The following is a 21,688-nucleotide window of genomic DNA, read 5'->3' as shown; positions in this document are numbered from 1 at the left end:
CTGTAGATATTTTCACAGCTAACATAACTTTTCTGGGGAAACTTGACATTTCACAATTGCAATTGTTTTTTAAGCAGCTTTCAGGACTATGGGTAAGGAGAAACGGAAGGGTGTATTAAAATGTGTATGTTTTGTGCGTATTAAAACGTGCCAAACTTTTGTGCCGTTTGATTCGTGCAAGCGAAGTAAGTTGGATTTTTAAAATGTGATTTTTTTGGGGGGGGGGATTCGAGAAAAATATGCACCTACTTTGTTCCCATCACTCCGTTTTTGATATAATTTTTAGAAAACACGTTTTCTGGTTTGAGTGACTTGAAGAACATCTGCTTGGCCATAATAGGCCAGTTTCTTCCGATGACTATACAGATAGATAATCCCTTTCGCTCTGTGTATGAAAACCACAGATCTCTCGCTCATTTTGGGAGTGCGTCTTACATGGGCAAGCAAGAGCAACAAACATCACCTTCCCCCATTAACGGAATGAGCAGCCTAATTACTGTGTGTCTTGTATTGTGAGAATTAATGTTTGTAAACTTCTTTCAAGAGGCTTAGATTAAAGATGCTGTACAAGTGGAAAGAATTATTCTCGAGAATGAGGAGTTGGGCCTCTTGGAACAAGGCAAAACATGACAAGAATTCCGACAGTGAACTGTAATCACTTGAAGTGGCGCATCAGCTGGGCTCTTAGGAATATTAATGGCAGTTCGGTAAGAACGAAAGCAGCCTCTGAATAATGTGCAGCACCTCCGTTTAGCACTGTGGAATCAACTGGCGCTGCCTTCAGGACTCGGTTTGAGTTCATTTGTTGTTGTGGTTTGTATGCATCCATACGTTGGCACTCAGGTTGGTTCAGAGTTGCCTTTGTTGAGAGGGACCACGCATAAATTGGATGGAGGGAGGGAGGGAGGGATAGATAGATAGATAGAGAGATAGAAAGATAGAGAGATAGAGAGATAGAGAGATGATAGATAGAGATAGATAAGATAGATAGATAGATAGATAGATAGATAGATAGATAGATAGATGATAGATAGATAGATAGATAGATAGATAGATAGATAGATAGATAGATAGATAGGCAGGCAGGCAGGCAGGCAGATAATGGATAAACAGACAGATATGATAGATTAGAAGATAGATGAGAGAGAGATTGAGAGAATAGATAGATAGATAGATAGATAGATAGATAGATAGAGGATAAACAAACATGATAGATTAGAAGATAGATGAGAGAGAGAGATTAGATAGACAGACAGACAGATAGATACATAGATATAAATAGATAGAAAGATTAGAAATAGATTGAGATGGATGATGGATGGATAGATAGATAGACAGATTAGAGAGACAGATTAGAGAGATAGATAGAAAGATTAGACATAAATTAAAGACTGAGAGAGAGAAATAGGATAAACATAAACAGACATGAAAGATTAGGATGGATAGATAGATAGATAGATAGATAGATAGATAGATAGATAGAGGTGGATGGATGGATGGCTAGATAGATGATAGGTAGATCGATGGATAGATAGATAGATAAATAGATAGAGGCGGGAGGATGGATGGATGGATGGATGGATGGATGGATGGATGGATGGATAGATAGGTAGATAGATAGATAGATAGATAGATGTGGGTGGATGGATGGATGGATAGATAGATAGATAGATAGATAGATAGATAGATAGATAGATGCGGATGGATGGATGGATGGATGGATGGATGAATGGATGGATAGATAGATGATAGGTAGATGGATGGATAGATAGATAGATATGGATGGATGGATGGATGGATGGATGGATGGATGGATGGAAAGATAGATAGATGTGGGTGGATGGATGGATGGATGGATGGATGGATGGATAGATAGATAGATAGATAGGTAGATAGATAGATGATAGGTAGATGGATGGATAGATAGATAGATAGATGCGGATGGATTGGTAGATAGATACGGATAGATAGATAGATAGATGTGGATGGATTGATTGATAGATAGAGGTGGGTGGATGGATGGATGGATGGATGGATGGATGGATAGAATGGATAGATGACAGACAGACAGACAGACAGACAGACAGATATAGACACACATACACACATACACATTTTCCACAGGTCCTTCTCACCAGCTGCAAGCAGAGGCTTTCTCATGGCCTTTTGCACATGTTCAGAAGCCCTAATCTTACAGCACCATCTGAAACCAATACATCTTTTTGACTTTTTCCAAAAGCTTTCGTTGAGTTTTGGTTAACCTTGAGCTCAAAGGCGTCATAATTCCCAACGCAGTCGAATTTTTATTGTCGGCATCTGAAGTTTTTTTTTTTTATTTCAAAAATTGTGTCTGAATCATTGTGCAAACAGTGACGTTTCCATTTTTTCTCCAGGATATTCATGTCAAATCGCTAAATTTCTTCCTTTTTTTTTTTTTTTAAATAGGCTAAATCTGTCATCGGAGTTGGCCTGGGCATCGCAGTGGTTGCTTTTGGAGGTTAGTATAAATACGCTTAAGAATAATATGCCGTATGTTAACGTAATGCAAGTTATTAAGCAAAAAAGAAAAAAAATCAGGAATGCTACCTTTATATCCAGTGAGATTACCAATCCACCGGTATATTAAAAAAGTAAACTTTCCTTTGAGTTGACTCTGGTTTCTGGTGGCTGTATTGAGTGGCCTGCTGATTGGAGATGTAATCGGGGACAACTTTAATTTTGAATCATTTCTTGATTGCTAGAGGGATTTTAAATCCTCCCAAGTCACAGCCTCCTGTTACAGTATTGTTTGGCAGTAAATTAAAAAAACAAAATTAAACCATTCCGAAATTGACACAATGATCTTATCTGGGCTTTGACCTAAATACAGTAGTGGCCAAAATTGTGGGAACCTATTGGGAAAAGTGTATTTTTGAGGTTTGACGGCTAATAATACCACTTTTTTTTGGGAGTTTCAAGACAATCCTATTCCACTGCTGGAATGAATGGCCTGGGAATAGCCCAGACCTTCACCCAATGGAAAATCTATGGATTTTCCGACTAAAGAAACTTGTTAGTCAGAAGAGACCCAGCAATAAAACCCAGTTAATAGAAGCCATCCTTCAATCTTGGTTCCACATGATAACAGCTGCAGAACTCAAAGACTTGGTTCACTCCATGGGAAGACATTGTAAGGCCCTAATTCATGCTAAAGGTTACCCTAACTAAGTATTAACTGACATGGGGATCATTTTTGTATATCTCTTTTGTTCTATGGTGATCATTTTTGTATATCTCATTTTTTTCTACGTGTTTCACTTTTATTCTATCTACTGTAACTCCTGTTCTAATAGCAAATCCTTCCTAAAAGTTATTGCATTACATTCTTGATTAAATGATCTTTCCATTGATATATAATTTTATGGTACTACTCCAAAAAAAAGTGGTGTTATTAGCTAGTTTTAGAAAATACACTTTTCCCAAAAGGTTTCCACAATTTTGACCAATAATGTAGAGGCAGCTCTCGACGTACGACCATAATTGAGCCCAAAATTCTTGCAGCAAGACTTTTCTTACCATATTCCTTAAGTGAATCTTCTGCCGTTGTTAAGTTAAACGGTCGTTAAACGAATCTGGCTTGCCTGTTGACTTGGCTCGTCAAAAGGTCGCAAAAGGGGATCACATTACCCCGGGAGACTGCGATTGTCATAAGTACGAGTCATGTTCCCAAGCGGCTGAGTTTTGATCCCATGACCACGCTGGGTGCCTCAACGGTCACAAGTGTGAAAAACAGCCGGAAGTCGCTTTTTTTCTGCGCTGTCGCAACTTTGGACGGTCACTAAACGAACCTGTTGTAAAAACCTGAGATTCCTGCCCTTATTTTTTCTTGAAATAAGTTAACGCCCAACGTTTGCTTTCTGTGAACTTCCTGGAAGAGATGGATTTGGAAGAAAGAGACCCAGACATTAAAAAGAGTTTAATATAGGGGTGAAATGCTCCCGGTTCGGACCGGATCGCTCGATCTGGTAGCGATGGCGGCGGGTGGTTCGGAGAAACGGTAGCAAAAATCTACAACCTCTTCCGACGAAAAAATGCTTTTAAAAGTTAAAAAAAAAAAAAGCCTCTGATAATCGTGCGGCTCAGCTGGGATCGTCAGAGGCTTTTCAAAGCATTTTTTTCTGCAACCTCTTGGCCGAAGAGGTGGTAAAAAAAAATGCTTTGAAAAATCTCTGACAATCCCAGCTGAGTTGCCTGATCGGCAGAGAGGCTTTTCAAAGCATTAGAAAAAATGCTTCGAAAAGTTTTTTTTTAAAAAAGTAGGCCACGCCCACCCAGTCACATTACCCCCCCCACCAAGCCCCGCCCACAGAACCGGTAGTAAATAAATAAATAAGTAAGTAAGTAAGTAACAAATTTTACATTTCGCCCCTGGTTTAATACCAGCGTAATATTTTTGTAACAAGCAAGTATTTTCTGAAAAAGAGATATTTTTTTTCCCCTATAATGCTGTAAAAATGAAGACCGATTTCACCTGCCAATTTTTCCTCCTGCTGGACTGGGCCAGACTCCAAAACCAGCCGCCGGGGAAACCGTCTAAATCAAAAAAAGGGCAACAGCTAATAAAATGCGGGGGAAATAAAATTAAATACTCGGTTTTCTGGCCGAAAGTGCTACTGCTGCATATACTTCTCTATAGCAGATATACAGATGTTAAGTTGCCTTTGGTTTCAATATTTTATAGGTCGTTACGCGTTCCAACTCCGGAAACCTTTAGAAGAAATCTTCTCCCAGGTAGCAAGGAACATTTCAGCTACTGTAAGTTGAAATCTTAGATCATCTTTCATAATGTTAGAAGTGGGGAAAAAACACACTTCTTCATAGAGTTGGAATTGGGTAGGTCCAGTTTAATGAAGAGAAGGACTAAGGGTGACATGATAGGAGTCTTCCAATATTTGAGAGGCTGCCACAAAGAAGAGGGGGTCAATTTATTCTCCAAAGCACCTGAGGGCAGGACAAGAAGCAACGGATGGAAACCAATCAAGGAGAGAAGCAACCTGGAATTGAGGAGAAACTTCCCAACAGTGAGAACAGTTAACCAGTGGAACAGCTTGCCACCAGAAGCTGTGGGTGCTCCAACACCGGAGGTTTTTAAGAAGATGTTAGATAACCATTTGTGTGAAGTGGTGTAGGGTTTCCTGCCTAAGCAGGGGGTTGGACTAAATGACCTCCAAGGTCCCTTCCAACTCTGTCATTCCATTCCATTCCATTCCATTCTACCCCACCCTGCTCTACCCTACCCTACCCTACTGTCGTGCAGAGCTTCATAAATACACACACACACACACACACACACATACACACACACACCCCTACAGGTATATACAGATATATGATATATACAATTAGTCCTTGAGTTATAACAGTTCATCTAGTGACCTATAGGGCCGAAAGCCCTACTAAGCAGGTATATACAAAAGTATGAAGGCTATTGCTTAACGCATTGTAAGCCGCCCTGAGTCTTCGGAAAAGGACGGCATATAAATCGAACCAATCAATCAATCAATCAATCAATCAATCAATCAATCAAGCTATAGCTATAGCTACACACACACACATACATATACATACATACACGCAAGTGCTTATTTCGGAGTTCAAAAAATATAAGACAGAGTCTTATTTTTGGGAAAACATGGTATATATATTAGGATCTGCTTGCTGTGCAAGTTACTCATGCTGGAGGAGCTGGGGAGGGGGCGAAAAGCGAGGCCGGCCTCTCCTGTTGGCTCTGGTGCGAGACAGAAGCTCCCCAGCTCCATCTATTATTAAAATCCTATTTGTCTCTGACCTAAATCCGCCCCCACTCTCCCGTTCGTCTCTTTGTGTCTGCCTAATCTCCCTCCGCTCGGCTGGCCTGCTCCTTTCCTTTTATTCCTCTCCTCTTCCATTCGCTCCACTCCCACTCCCCAGCTTTTATATACACGGATTTTTCATATATATACACAAAAACAACAACAACCCCACACACCCTTCTATTATCTATCCCTTGCCTATTTCTGTTTCGAATGAGTGGGTCTGGCCGAGAGTTTAGCAACCCCGAGCATGGGTTTGATGGAACACTGCCTGTTTTTACCTCCCATTCGATTCTGTAGGCGGTAGCTGTAGCTCTCAAAAACGTTAAAGTAAAATTAGTTTCTTATTATATTAGTAAATGCGAAGGTACTCAGAGGGACGGTTTGATGTTGTGGCATGTCGGCCGCCGGCCCCTCCAACAGCTGAATCACTGGAGGAGGAGGTGTGGGAGTCAGGGCCAGCATCGAGGCAACCTGGGAGCTCCGAGGGGGAAGAGGGAATTGAACTGGCAGAGAGAGAGAGGGGGGGGAGGGGGAGGGGAGAGGGAGAGGGAGAGGGAGAGAGGCAGAGCCTGGGCCATCCGTCAGCCCTCAGAGGGAGAGTCAACATCCCCCAGGTCTGGAGGTGGCTGATGAGGAAGAGGAGGAACAGCTGGGTCCAGTGCCTGACATGCAAATGCACAGAAGGCAGAGGAGAGGAGAGCAGTGGAAATCTATGGGCCGGTCCTTGGGAAGGAAGAGCCACAGCCGCTGCTAGTGAAGCCCCTCCCTAGCTCTGGGGATGAAAGGCAGGGGGCAGAGGTAAATAGGTGTGGAAGACAACTATTCTTCGCCCTGCCAGACAGACTTGTTAGCCTGTGGTGCGAGAGAAACTGTTTGCCGGGGCTGCCGGCGCTCTTAATAAAGGAATCTTTGAGTTCACTTCAGAGGGTTTGTTGTGTTTGGGGAGCTGGCTCAGAACAGTTGAGAAGCAGTTGAGAAGCAGTTCACAGTGTGACTTTGACTGGGAAGATAAATGAGGGTGGAGGTTCCTTCTCCGAGCTTGTAGGTCGGTTTCTGAACATTTCGTTACCAGCCTAGGTAACATCTTCAGCAGAGTTTAAGGGGTGACAGTGTTCCTCTGTTTATAAGGGCTTTGTGTGGTCTTGTGATGGGGAGGTCACATCACATGAGGGTCTTGAGATGGACCTTGAGATGGGTCAGGTGTGATCACATTAAATATGGGTCTTGTGATGGGAGGTCATCTCAGGTGAAGGTCTTGTGATGGGTCTTGAGATGGGTCAGGTGTGGGTTGCATCAAGTGAGGGTCTTAAGATGGGTCAGGTGGGGTCACAACATTTCACTTATAATAGAACAACAGAATTGGAAGGGGCCTTGGAGGTCTTCCAGTCCAACCCCCTTCTCAAGCAGGAGCCCCTACACCTGTGATGGCGAACCTATGGCACGCGTGCCCCAGGTGGCACACGTAGCCATATCGGTGAGCACCTGAGCTCAGCTCCGCCAGCTGATTTTCGGGCCTTCTGGGCCCACCAGAAGTAGGGAAAGAGGCTGTTTCCTGCCTCCGGAGGACCTCGGGAGTTGGTGGGGATGGCCTGTTTTTCTCTCTCCCCAGCCTCCAGAGCCTTTGTAGGAGTCTGGGGAGGGCAAAAACGGCTTCCCCACCCTTCCGGAGGCCGTCCGGAGGCGGAAAATGGCCCGTTTGCCAACTTCCTGCCTCTGGAGGGCTTGCGGGGGGTAGGGAAGGCAGTCTTTGCCCTCCCCAGACTCCTAGAAAGGCTCTGGAGGCTGGGGAGAGCGAAAAATGGGCCTACCGTGCCATCATGTGCCAGGAGTGGGGGGGAATGTCACTTGCACATGCGCAGGGGCAGGGCGCATAGAATTATGGGTATGGGCACGCGCGCGACCCTCCCACCACCCACCGCTCCTGGCACGTGATGGCAAAAAGGTTAGCCATCACTGCTCTACACCATTCTGCACAAATGGCTGTCCAAACTCTTCTTAAAAATCTCCAGTGTAATATGTCCCACTGGTTAATCGTCCTCGCTGTCAGGAAATTCCTCCTTAATTCCAAGTTGCTTCTCTCCTTGATCCGTTTCCATCCGTGGCTTCTTCTCCTGCCCTCAGGTGCTTTGGAGAATAAGTTGACCCCCCCCCCTCTTCTTTGTGGCAATCTCCTTAGCTTTATTTATTTATCTTGTTTTATTATTTCGCTTGCTCTGCAGCTTCTCATTATTAGACCTCAACCCCCAAAGTACTTGGGACAGATGTCCCTCTTGCAGCTCTCGCGGTTATTAATTCCTGGCCACAAAATCAATTTTATCCAAACCGCTTCTTGTTCTTAAATTTATGAGTGGACGGTTGACCCACAAAGTCCGCTCTTTCTGGACACGGAGCAAAAAAAATTTAAAAAAAATGGAGAAAGTCACTTGGGATTTGTCAAATTAGCATTTTCTTTGATGGACACTAATTTGGAGAAGCCCTTATCCAAGCAGCTTAGATTTCCTCCTTTGAAAGAAGGCCGATGCGCCAGCTGTGAGCTTTTTAAAAATTAAAGAAAGATCTCTCTTGGTTTTTGCCCGAGGCAGGTATAACATCCTCAAAAATGATGGGGATTCAGGGTGTCAGCAGGAAAGAAAACGCCGTCAACAGCGCTTATTTTTGTTTAATGCTACTGTATTTCTTTATTTTCTTTTTAAGGTGGCAAATGGCCGATGGGTCTTGTCTCTCCAAATGGCTAAAATTTGGAATCGATTCTAAAGAAACTGGTGTTTATTCCTAAATCAAACTAATTTACAGCTAAACTAAAAAAAAAAAAAAATCCGGTTGCAGATCCATAAATAACATATTTTCCTCCCTTGAAAATGCAGGTAGTCCTCGATTTAGAACAGTTCGTTTAGTGACCTCTCGAAGTTACTACGGCACTGAAAATAAAGAGACTTAGGATCGATTTGCGATAGCGGCCACAATTGATGGATTATGATCGATTGTCACACTTATGGCGGTTGCAGCATTCCCCCATCTTCACGTGATCCAAATTCAGAGGCTTGGCAACTGACTAGTACTTATGACCGTTGCAGTGTCCCAGGATTGTGTGATCACATTTTGCAACCTTCAGCAGATGGACCGCTGAAACTAATCCTGATGGGTTTCTTCTATGTTGCGCCACACGTTTTTGAAGTGGTTGTTTTGTTTCCCCAATGTACAAATCTGCATAGACCAGGAGTGGGCAAATATGGCCCCTTTATGACCTGTGGACTTCAACTCCCAGAATTCCTGAGCCAGCTTGGCTGCCTCAGGAATTCTGGGAATTGAAGTCCACAGGTTGTAAAAGGGCCACAGTTGCCCACCCCTGGCATAGACAATCTCTATGGAGATTCTCATTCGTCCAGGTCACGGTTGTCCCAAAAGTGTTTTTTTCAAGAGGCAACTGGACTTTCTGGTTTTTCTTTGAAGACGTTTCGCTTCTCATCCAAGAAGCTTCTTCAGCTCTGATTGAATGGTGGGGAATGGAAGGATTTATACTCCTTGCAGACAGCTGGTCATTTGCATCATTTTAGAGGATCATTGAGGCCACTTGGAAGTTTATCTGTGTCCTCAAGGTCACCTGAATAGTGCAAATGAGTGTGGAGCCTTCTTGGAACTGCTGAAAGGAGCTGTGTTGTAGACTGGAGATGGGTGGCGTCATGTCCCTCCCCCTCTGTTGAAAGAGGGTTGTTCAGTTTTGACCTAGATGGCCTCTTTGACCCCTCTTTCAAACTGGCCATCCTCTCTGTCCAAAATGTGGACTTTGCTGTCTTCCAAAGAGTGGCCTTTGTCTTTCAAATCCAGATGGACCGCTGAATCTAGTCCTGATGGGTTTGTTCTCTATGTTGTGCCACGCGTTTATGAAGTGGCTGTTTTGTTTCCCCAATATATAGATATGCATAGACAACGTCTATGGAGATTCTCAGTCATCCAGGTCATATGTTGTCCCAAAGATGTTTTTTCAAGAGGCAACTGGACTTTCTGGTTTTTCTTTGAAGAGGTTTCGCTTCTCATCCAAGAAGCTTCTTCAGCTCTGACTGGATGGTGGAGGATGGAAGGATTGTTTCCATACAATCATTCATTTAGTGACTGTTTGACTTATGAGCATTTTTCTCACGACCGTTGCAGCATCCCCTTGGTCACGTGATCAAAATCCAGGTGCTTGGCAACTGACGGTCGCAGTGTCCCAGGGTCAGGTGATCCCCTTTTGCGACCTTCTGACGAGTCAGTGGCGAAGCTAGATTCACTTAACGACCATGTGACTAACTTAACAACCGTTCACTTAACGGTGGCAAGAAAGGTACTAAAATAAAAGGGGCGAAACTCACACGTCTCACTTCGCGACATAAAATTTGGGCTCCATTGTGGTCGTAAATCAAGGACTACCCAGGTGTATTGCCCATTTATTTCTATTTATATTCTTTGCTTCTTCACCGAAAGACCCAAGCAGCCCCAGATGAAAAAAACAGGAGTCATTTACAACTTAACAGATAGTCCTCGAGTTACGACCGCAACGGAGCCCAAATTTTCTGTTATTAAGCAAGACATTTGCTAAGTGAGTTTTATCCCCTTTTACGACCTCTCTTGCCGCAGTTGTTAAGCGAATCACCGAAGTCGCTAAACGAGTAACACGGTCGTTGAGTGAATCTGGCTCCCTCGTTGACTTCGCTTGTCAGAAGGTTGCAAAAGGGGATCACGTGATCCCGTCATAAATATGAGTCAGTTGCCAAGACTCCGGATTTTGATCACGTGACCCTAAGGATGCTGGAAAGGTCATTAAGTGCGAAAAATGGTCGTAAGTCCCCCTTTTCAGGGCCGTTGTAACTTTGAACAGTCACTAAATGAAGTGTTGTAAGTCAAGGACTCCCTGCACAGTGAAACTCGGAGGGTTTTGGGCGAGAAGGACGACATCTCAGCACGGACTTCACCCTCTGCATAATTCCCTAATTATCGTCGTTAACTTCATTTGTGGCCATTTACACTACTCCCGCAATTGTGTAATTTCACAAATGAACAAAGGGACGCCACCGACTAAATTACATCAATTACCGCATAATGTAAATTAAGTTAATTATGTAAAAAAAAACACATCACATTTCATGGGTTATTAATGGACACCTGTTTCTCCTAAGTGCTCGGTAAAAATTGGGATTTTATCGTATAAGAGACTCTATAGTCTTTTTCCCACCCAGCCAAGAAGTGGGAAAAAAGGAAGAAAAAGAACATTTCTCTTTTACTCTCTGATTCCTGAATGATGTTTCCCCAGATTATAGAATAGAATGGAATGGAATGGAATATTGGAATGAAGAACAGAACAGAACAGAACAGAACAGATGGGATGGGATGGGATGGGATGGGATGGGATGGGATGGGATGGAATAGAATAGAATAGAATAGAATAGAATAGAATAGAATAGAATAGAATAGAATAGAATAGAATAGAATAGAATAGAATAGAATAGAATAGAATAGAATAGAATAACAGAACAAACAGAACAGAACAGAAAATATGGAATGGAATGGAATGGAATGGAATGGAATGGGAGAGGAGAGGAGAGGAGAGGAGAGGAGAGGAGAGGAGAGGAGAGGAGAGGAGAGGAGAGGAGAGGAGAGGAGAGGAGAGGAGAGGAAAGGATAGAGCCAAGGTGGCACAGTGGTTAGAGTGCAGTACTGCAGCTACTTCAGCTGACTGCTAGTTCAGCAGATCAAATCTCACCGGCTCAAGGTTGACTCAGCCTTCCATCCTTCCGAGGTGGGTAAAATGAGGACCCAGATTGTTGGGGGGCAATATGCTATTTAGTAGACTGTTTTTGGTGTAAGCCGCCCAGAGAGAGAGTGGGCGGCATAGAAATATGAATAATAAAATGAATAATAATAAAAAATAATTTAAAAAATAATAGGATAGAGAACAGAACAGAAAATATGGAATGGAATGAAATAGAATAGAACAGAACAGAAAATATGGAATGGAATGGAATGGAATGGAACGGAACGGAACGGAACAGAACAACAGAAAATATGGAATGGGATAGGATAAGATAGGATAGGATAGAATAAGAGGAATGAAGAATGGAATAGAAAATGAATGGAATGGAATAGAATAGAACATAATAGAATATTTTATTGTCTCTGCTAGACAACCAGTAAAGATATGATGGGATATAAGTTAAATAAATACACACACACACACACACGCACACTTAATGATGAGATTTCTGGTCTCAGTTACAATCGTAAACCAAGGACTTTAGATACTTTAAATAGGCTGCTCCCTCTTTTCCAATACCTGCTGCCATGGGTCAAATAAAATATTCTTTTGTGGTTATTCCCACATCCTGTTTTTGCCTCTCTTTGCCGAAGGCTGACGGCAGGATGCAAACTTTAGTCTATGTTGTTTTGGGGCTTTTTTTTATTTAAAAAAACCAACCTAATTAGCAGCCCCAGATGGCCAACTTGGAGATTGGAGGACACGCCGCTCCAGGTAAAGTTATTTAATTTTTAACTCTGCTGCTTTTTCCAAATATAAATCTAGGCTTCCTGCTTCTTTCTGCAGAACGTGGTGGTTTCTGATTATTATTCTGGAACCGCCATTTCGTTGCTTCGGAGCAGAATTCTGTCCTTGCGATGGTTTTGATGCTCTTGTGTTCCCTCTAAAATTCCCCTTTTATTTTATTCACAGACCGTTTCTTCGTATTACAAAGGCGGATTCGAATCGAAAATGAATGTTCGGGAAGCTAGTCTTATTTTAGGCATAAGGTAAGCCTTTTGTCTTTTTTTTTTTTTAAATGAACGATTTTTATTAGTTTATCTTGTAACATACAAAAAATACAAATAGCAAATAGTAGGAAAAATAGGGAAGGAAAAAGTGTGGAAAAGAAGGGGGAGAAAGTAAGAAAAGGCATTGACTTCTGACTCCCTTTGGTGCAGGAGAATAAGATAATAACATCAAAGCTCAACTTTTTAATTTGACATAATAGTTTAAAACAATTTTTTAGTTTTTAGAACCGTAAATCTATCTAATCGGTCAAACCCAAAATCAACATTTCACTTTTTTTTCCCCACCTCAAGCACAAAGTCCAGAAGCGGTTTCCAAGTAGGAATAAAAGTATTTATTTATTTTTTTTCTTGGATCAAAGCAGCCAATTTAGTTCATCTCTGCCAACTCCATCATCTTCTGCAGCCCTTCGTCCATTTTGGGGATCAAAATGTCCTTCCATTTTTGTGCATAAAGTAATCTTCTACTGTCAACATATATAACATCAAAGTTCCAATTTTTTTCAAAGTCTTTTAGGATAGACTAGAGTAGAGTAGAGTTGAGTTGAGTAGAATATTGGAATGAAGAGTAGAGTAGAGTAGAGTAGAGTAGAGTAGAGTAGAGTAGAGTAGAGTAGAGTAGAATAGAATAGAATAGAATAGAAAATAGAATAGAATAGAATAGAATAGAATAGAATAGAATAGAATAGAACAGAACAGAACAACAGAACAGAACAGAACAGAATATTTAGAATGTAGAATGTAGAATATAGAATATAGAATATAAAATGGAATGGAATGGAATGGAATAGGAATAGGAATAGGAATAGGAATTTTGTTGTTGTTAGTTGCGAAGTCATGTCTGACCCACCACGATCCCATGGACCACGTTTCTCCAGGCCTTCTTGTCCTCTACCATCCTCCCGAGTCCATTGAAGCTCACGCCGACTGCTTCAGTGACTCCATCCAGACACCTCATTCTCTGCCATCCCCTTCTTCTTTTGCCTTCCATCGTTCCCAGCATGAGGCTCTTCTCCAGGGAGTCCTTCCTTCCTTCTCATTAGGTGGCCAAAGTATTTTGAGTTTCATCTTCAGGATCTGGCCTTCTAAAGAGCAGTCAGGGTTGATCTCCTCTAGGAGACCGGCTTGATCGCCTTGCAGTCCAAGGGACTCGCAGGAGTCTTCTCCAGCACCAGAGTTCCAAGGCCTCCATTCTTTGGCCCTCAGCCTTCCTTATGGTCCAACGTTCACAGCCATCCATTGCAACTGGGAAAACCAGAGCCTTGACTATACAGGAATAAGAATAGAATAACTTTATTGTCACTTTGAATGTACACTAATTGGCATACATTAAACATGAAATTTCAGTGCATACAGCTCTTAAAGGGTCACCATCTCCAATTTTATTTATTTATTTATTTATTTATTGGTTCGATTTATATGCCGCCCTTCTCTGGAGACTCAGGGCGGCTTACCTACCTCGGAAGGATGGAAGGCTGACTCAACCTTGAGCCTGGTGAGATTCGAACTCGCAGTAATTGCAGGCAGCTGGTGTTACTTAACAGCGCATTAGTCTGCTGCACCACCAAGGCTCTTACACTGCATAAACATGGCTAAATCAATAAATCAATAAATAAATATGTACATACCCACATATATTATATTTTTTCCATGAAGCCCAAAAGAAAAGTCTCTGGTTTTCTCTTTATGTTCACTTTAGGAATTTTCTGCATTAGGATATGCATCCTTATACTCCCAATATTTCTTTGCTTTATCACACGTCCACCATAAATGATAAAAGGTCCCTTCCTTCTTTACATTTGCATTTCCAACCTTTCATGTGAAATACCTTTATACACTCTTGCCAACTTGTCTGGAGTTAAATACCAAGAGGTAAACCTTTTGCCTTGAAAAGAAGATTTATCTGAAAGAGATACCAGTGCGGAATTTAACCGCTGCTCGACAGCTCTGGGGCCTTCGAAAAATAAATGCCGTTTTATAGCTGTCCTCCTGCACTTTGGAAAGCCAGTTAAGTTTGTGTCTTTTTATACAGTGTCTTTTGAACCTGTTATTCAAGATATGCCACAAACTAAAATAGTAGCATTGAAGCAGGTACAAGAGGAATTGAGATGGAAAAGGGATCACAGGCGGTCCTTGACATTCATTTCATTTAGCGGCTGTTTAAAGTTATAGCGGCAATGAAAGAATTGAACTTACGGTCATTTTTCACACTTATAACCATTGCCTCATCGCTGGGGTCAGGTGATCAAAATTCAGATGCTTGGCAACTGACTCTATTTATGATGGTCATAGTGTCCCGGGGGGGGGGGGGGAGCTTTGCAACCTTCTAACAAGCCAAGTCAATGGAGAAGCCAGAGTAACTCAACAACTGTGTTACTAACCTTAATAACGGCAGTGATTAGCTTTAATGACTGTGGCAAGGAAGGTCGTAAAATGGGGCAAAGCTAATTCCACAACTGTCTCGCTTAGCAAGGGGAAGGATTGAGCTCAATTGTAGTTGTAAAGTCGAGAACCACCTGCACAGTTAAATTTGCATCTTTTTATACACTGTCTTTTGGATCCGTTATTCAAGGTATGTTACAAAATAAAACGATGGCGTTTAAACCAGTGGTGAAATCTGAAATTCGGCGAAGAGGTTGTAAAAAAATGCTTTTAAAAGGCTCTGACGATCCCAGCTGAGTTGCCTGATTGGCAGAGGCTTTTTTTCTTTTAAAAGCCTCTGATGATCAGGCAAGTCAGCTGGCATCATCAGAGGCTTTTAAAAGCATTTTTTCTAAAATGCTTTTAAAAGCCTCTGATGATCCCAGCTGAGCTGCGTGAACATCAGAGGCTTTTTTTAAAAAAAAAATTAAAAGCATTTTTTCGGCCAAAGAGGTTGTAGAAAACAGAAAGGAAGCATGAGCAAATGGTTAATACATGTTTTATATATTAATTTAGAATATTAACTCTGATAGTATTTAAAATGTACACAGATTTAAATGTAACACAGAAATCATTCAAGAAAAAAATGGAGCACATAGAAATTTCCCTATTGTGCAGTTGACTATTAAAATATCCCAAATATTCCATTCCATTCTCTATTCTATTCTATTCTATTCTATTCTATTCTATTCTATTCTATTCTATTCTATTCTATTCTATTCTATTCTATTCTATTCTATTCTATTCTATTCACCCAAGTTTTTTTTAAAAAAAAAATTCTTGAAAGGTGTAGTACTCTCTTTCACCACCAGATGGCAAAGACCTCTAGAATTGTATGTTTTCTGAAGCAATGCAAATTTGCTAGTTTTCCGCTGGCAAGACTCCTGATTTATGCTAAGCGCCCTAAATATATATTTTACAGTCCATCTGCTGGCAAGGCCAAGATTAGAAATGCTCACCGGAAAATCATGATTCTGAACCACCCAGATAAAGGTATGTTTTATGTTTCAATCAATATTTGTTGGCTCGGTGACATCCAACCCCCCCCTCCCTCCCCCCACCCTCTCTCTCTTGAAATGCACCCCATTTCAAAGCAAACCTTAAAACATTTGCTAAAATGCTTGAATAAAACAGATTTAGCCTTCTAAATTAAAAATGGCTGTCTTTGGGGTCATTTACAAAATTGTAGCCCTAACTACCGTGTTTCCCCGAAAATAAGACCGAGTCTTATATTAATTTTTGCTCCAAAAGATGCATTAGGGCTTATTTTCCGGTTGTGTCTTATTTTCGGGGAAACAGGGTAGCTGTCAGGTACCGAAGTTCCAGAATTGGATACATCAAACTTAGGTTTGGAAAAATAATGTAGTTTATTTTAGCAGAATCTTTACAGCCATAAATAAGGGGGAGATTTATTTTATTTATTTTATTTTTTTTGAGAAATGTGTTATAAAATGACACATTTGTATTAGTTTTTAGTGCTGCGAAGGACTCTATAGCTTGTCACAGATGCTTTAATGAGCCAAGTTTTTAATGCAAACAGATCTCCCCTCCCCCAAAAGCTCTTATTATAACTTTAACTACACTACAGCTGGTTGAAAAGGAAGACCATATGTTCATTGATGTACTCTGCACTTCGAAACAACAGATGGGTGAGAGTTACTCAGTATTTAAAAAGCCCGAAAAAAGGGGGGAGTGAAGGGTTGTTTTTTTTCCATATCGGGCTGACAGATTTATTGTCTGTTCCTTTTCATTTCAGGAATATAAAATTAATTCTGACCTCATTAGGGTGAAAGGTGCATTTTGCCGATGGTGCTGATTTAATAAATGACATTATTGGGAGTTTTGTATGAGTTGGGCTTGGTGCAGGCACAGACGAAAATCAATTTGGATGTAAACAATGATGAGTTTCATTAAACGATGATCTAAATAATGCCACTCTGGCTTAATGTGGCACGCTTAGATACTGTGAGATCTCCTGGGCTGAGTGAGGGACTTATGTCTAGTTGTTTTAAAGAGGCTGTCTTCCAGTTAAGTGCAGTACAATGTAGGATGCAGAGAGTGGATTTTGCTGATTAGATTTAATATCTCTGGAGCAGTAATGGGTTCCTCCTGGTTTGGTCCGGTTCAGCCGAGCCGGTAGCGGTGACAATATGACATCACCGAACTGGTTCTCCCCCCCGCCCTCCCCCCCCACGTTATTCTTACCTTTTATTTGGTCCCACCCCCAACCTATTGCTGCCTCCTGAGTCCCAGCTGATGACTAGAGGGAAAAAAACTCTTTAAACTCTTGCCGCGGGGCTTCAAAGGGCCGCCCTACAGCTGATCAGTGTTAAAAGCAAACAAATGAGTCGGGTCGTAAGTGCGAGGACCTTCCAGAAATGACTCTGACCAGCTAGCCACGCCCACCTAGTCACATGACCTCCAAGCCACACCCACAAAATAAGCCACGCCCACAGAACCGGTAGTAAAAAAATTTAGAACCCACCCCTGCTCTGGAGCCTTGTCTTTTTATTTCTTTACAACTGAGGAATTATATCTATGGGATCCTTGGTGCTCTCTGAGCTTGGTTATTTTCTTCTAGACGTCTATGGTGATTCCCTGTCATCCAGGTCATGGTTGAAAAAGGTGCTTTTTCAAGAGGCAGCTGTATTTTCTTTGTTCTTCCTTGAAGAGGTTTCGCTTCTCATCCGAGAAGCTTCTTCTGTTTGCCTGAAGGGTGGAGAACGGAAGGATTTATATTCATCTGGTCGTTAGTGCTCCCTCTGAGAGTCATTGAGGCCACTTGGAAGTTTTATCTGTTCATCTGTCCAAGTGGCCTCAATGACTCTCAGAGGGAATCCTAACGACCAGATGAATATAAATCCTTCCGTTCTCCACCATTCTGGCAGAACCGAAGAAGCTTCTTGGAGGAGAAGGGAAACGCCTTCAAGGAAAAACAAGAAAGTCCAGTTGCGTCTTGAAAAAGCACCTTTGGGTTTTCTTGTAGACATTTCCTTACCTGACTAGATAACATCATCGGTGTTAGCAGTTGAGTAATTAAACACCTGCAAGAAAACTACACACACACACACACACACATATATATATATTACACACACATAAATACACACATACAAATGTATGAGTACATACACATATATATATATATACACACAAATACATACATACATATGTGTGTATGTATGTATGTATGTATGTGTGTGTATATGTGTGTATACCAAATTTATATTTCGCTGATAAAGAAATAAAGGGAGACTAGTATAGATCTATTTCAAGCTATTTAGCTCTCATCAGATAGCCATACCCTTACTCAGATTTGAACTTGGGCTGCCTGCATGTTAGGCAGTTGTATTAACCTCTGAGCCACAAGTTCTCCTCCCTTCATCATCAACTTTAGAGATAGATAGATAGATAGATAGATAGATAGATAGATAGATAGATAGATAGATAGATAGATAGATATAACTGCACATTTCATCTAAACCAGGTCTAACATTGATTAGTGGTGCTCCCTTCTTTCTCCCTGCGTTGTTTCCCCTGAACAGATGCTTAGGAAAGGCGGTTTGTGACATTCGGTGGCGGGTGACACTTTCTCGCTGACGGGGGTGGGTGGGTGTTACTGCAGGGCAAACTCACAAACAGCGGAGTTTTCAAACGTTTTCGGCAGAAAGAGGGAGATGGTTGTCACTTGGGGAAGAAGTTAAAAAACAGGAAAAAAGAAAAACTCCAGATTCCAGACTACTGAATTGTAATCAAATGGTTAGATGGACTGGAAGGAAGCTACGGCGTTGGAGACTTAGGGAGTTTTTGTCTGACGTTCCTGGCTGGTTCATGCAAGACGCAAGCCCTCCGTGCACATCCTTTTTTTCCTCAGACAAAAGGATATTCAAACAGAATCTCCCCTCCCCCCGCCCCCCAGGTGGGGTTTTCGGTGCTGTCAGAAAATAAATAAGGAAGGTCAAGAGGTCTCACCTTGCCTGTGGTTGGACGTTGGTCTGCTCTTACCTGAACGGCGATAAACTGGTGTGGCAGGACAAATTCTGAATATGTGTGTGTGTGTGTGTATTTAGGTAGGTATGTATATCTGTATATGTCTGTCTGTCTGTCTGTCTGTCTGTCTGTCTCTCTCTCTCTCTCTGTGTATGTGTGTATCATCATCTATTAATGACCCCATAATCCCATGTGGGATGGAGTCTGGGCAACTGAATGGAGCTAGCAGAGTGTTTTACTGGCCAGATGCCCTTCCTGTCACCAGTGTGGAGTTTTGTTCGGCAGATATATTCTCATTGTGCCCAGAGAGAGAAATATCTGCCTCTATCTAGGATCGAACTCACAGCCTCCTGATTGTGAGGCAAGAGCTCCACCTCTAGGCCACCGCACCATCTGTGTGTGTGTGTGTGTGTGTGTGTGTGTGTGACCCGGTCGTTCAGTGAATCTTGCCTTCCCCATTGGCATTGCTTGTCAGAAGGTCATAAAAGGGGATCACGTGACCCCAGGACACTGCAATCGCTTAATGACCATGTGACTAAATTAACAATGGCAGTGATTCGCTTAAGAAATGTGGCAAAGAAGTCGTAAAACGGGACCAAACTCCCTTGACAAGTGTCTCACTTAGCAACATGAAATTCTGGGCTCAATTGTGGCCATAAGTCGAGGACTACCTGTATATAAAATCTCTTTGCCACAACTAATAACCATAGTATTATTAGGTTAGGTTCCAGCGTCTGATTTCTTCTCTGATTTCTCTCGTTTTTGTCCTTCTAAGGTGGATCTCCATATCTGGCAACCAAAATCAACGAAGCCAAGGATCTGCTGGAATCAAGCAGGAAAAATTAAGAGATTTTCACCTCAGAAACTTTTTAGAGGCCACACAAAAACTTCTTCCTTTCCCATTTGTAGGGGAACCACAGCACAGAAACCAAACTTTGGGCTTGTTTAATAAAGTTTCAGCAGATTTGAAGACGGCGTTTCAGGGAGTTCATACTCAAATCCAGGCTCCACGCTTCAAAACTCATCATAAATGAGGGCCTCAGGGGGAATATTATCCTGGAAGTGTAAAACCGCAATGCAGAAAAAGTTAGGATTGATATCCTCTTTTAATATGTCAAATCCAGGTTTTCAGTTTTTTGGCAGCCAAAAAAAAAAAGGCTTTTGTTTCCTTTGAAAAACCAGAAGCGTTGTAGATTATAATGATTCATCATCTTTTAATAACCCATAATCCTGTGCGAGGTAGAGTATGGGCAACTGAATGGAGCTGAGTTTTTACTGGCCGGATGCCCTTCCTGTCGTCAATGTGGAGTTTTGTTCAGCAGATATATTCTCAGTGTGCCCAGAGAGAGAAATATCTGCCTCTACCTAGGATCGAACTCACAACCTCCGGATTGTGAGGCGAGAACTCCACCTCTAGGCCACCGCACCACTCTGTAGATTATAATGATTATAGTGTCCAAATTTGAACTCCTAGTCCACCTTGAAAATTAAGAAATGGATGCTTTAGACATGTGAATTTACCCCATCTCAGAGAAGTGAGCAACTCCTCTTTTACCTAAGCTACCTGTCTTATTATTAAATTTTAAATATTTTAAAGATATTTCTATTCGTTAGATGTTTTCGCTCTCCAGTGACTTTTTTCTGGTGGCACATTTTTGGTCTCGGTCCCGAGGTCTCAACTTGGATAAAAAGGTGTCCTCCCTTCAGCGAAGGGTACAAATTTGACATGTTCAATGAAAAGGTTTGATTGACTTTCACTAATGAGGCAGGTGTAACGGGGGAAAAAAACCGTTCCGTTATCTCCGTGTGATCTGCCTTCCTTTCCCCCAAAGCAAAATTGCTCTAGTAAGCCATGAAAATATTTATTTTCGCTCGATTGTGCGAGACGACGCGAGCTGCAAATTCCCCCGTTGAATCCTTGCTCCTGTTGAGGGAAACGGTATGTCAAAAGCTGAGGTAAAAATGGAAACAAATGTATATAAAAATTGTTGCCCTTCCGACATTCCACTTTGTGATCTAAATGACCTTCTGTTACACGTGAATATATATATATATATTTGCCTCTTTGTTTCCAACTGAATTTATTATGCCTATTTGTGCAAGGCATATTTCATTCTTCCGCCTCAAGGTTGCCGTAAAACCTTGTGTTTTTCAGCCCTGCTTAGTTTATGAATTAGGTCCCTGTTTAAATTAGGATAAGCTTTAAAGGCTGTCCAGTTATTCTCCAAAGGTTGATTTAATTAGTTTTAACCTCTCCCAACACGAGTTGTGAGAAGGAGTCCCAACCCTAAAAGCGAAGGCGCATTTTTGTACGAGGTTTTGAAAATAAGAAACGGCCAAAGCAAAGCAAGGAATGGTGGCATTAATTTAGAGCCGTGATGGCGAACTGATGGCACATGTGCCACAGGTGGCATGCAGAGCCGTATCTTTGGGAATGCGAGCGTTGCTCAGCTCCAGCGGGCATACGCGCGCCAGCCAACTGCTTTTCGGGCCTTCCAGGCCCACTGGAAGTCAGGAAATAGGCTGTTTCGGGCCTCCAGAGGGCCTCCGGGGCGGTGGGAAGGCTGTTTTCACCCTCCCCAGGCTCCTAGAAAGCCTCTGGAGCCTGGGGAGGGCCCACTGTGCCATCATGTGCCAAAAGCAGGGGA

At 42.0% G+C, this 21,688-nt stretch overlaps 1 protein-coding gene across 1 annotated transcript in view; it reads left to right on the top strand.

Annotated features, from left to right (window-relative positions):
* Positions 1-21,481, top strand: part of DNAJC15 (DnaJ heat shock protein family (Hsp40) member C15) — a 29,370-nt gene extending 7,889 nt beyond the window's left edge. Inside the window, exons 2-6 of the mRNA XM_070943191.1 lie at positions 2,446-2,497; positions 4,721-4,794; positions 12,535-12,611; positions 15,973-16,043; positions 19,816-21,481. Coding sequence (XP_070799292.1) covers positions 2,446-2,497; positions 4,721-4,794; positions 12,535-12,611; positions 15,973-16,043; positions 19,816-19,886 — 345 coding nt within the window. The 3' untranslated portion in view covers positions 19,887-21,481. The remainder of the gene's footprint in view (positions 1-2,445; positions 2,498-4,720; positions 4,795-12,534; positions 12,612-15,972; positions 16,044-19,815) is intronic.
* Positions 21,482-21,688: the final 207 nt, after the last annotated feature.

Source organism: Pituophis catenifer, unplaced genomic scaffold (assembly GCF_029215685.1).
Source record: "Pituophis catenifer annectens isolate HBS135680 unplaced genomic scaffold, rPitCat1.0.hap2 SCAF_4, whole genome shotgun sequence".
In the NCBI taxonomy this organism is placed as follows: Eukaryota; Metazoa; Chordata; class Lepidosauria; order Squamata; family Colubridae; genus Pituophis; species Pituophis catenifer.
This window is presented reverse-complemented; position numbering and strand designations above follow the sequence as displayed.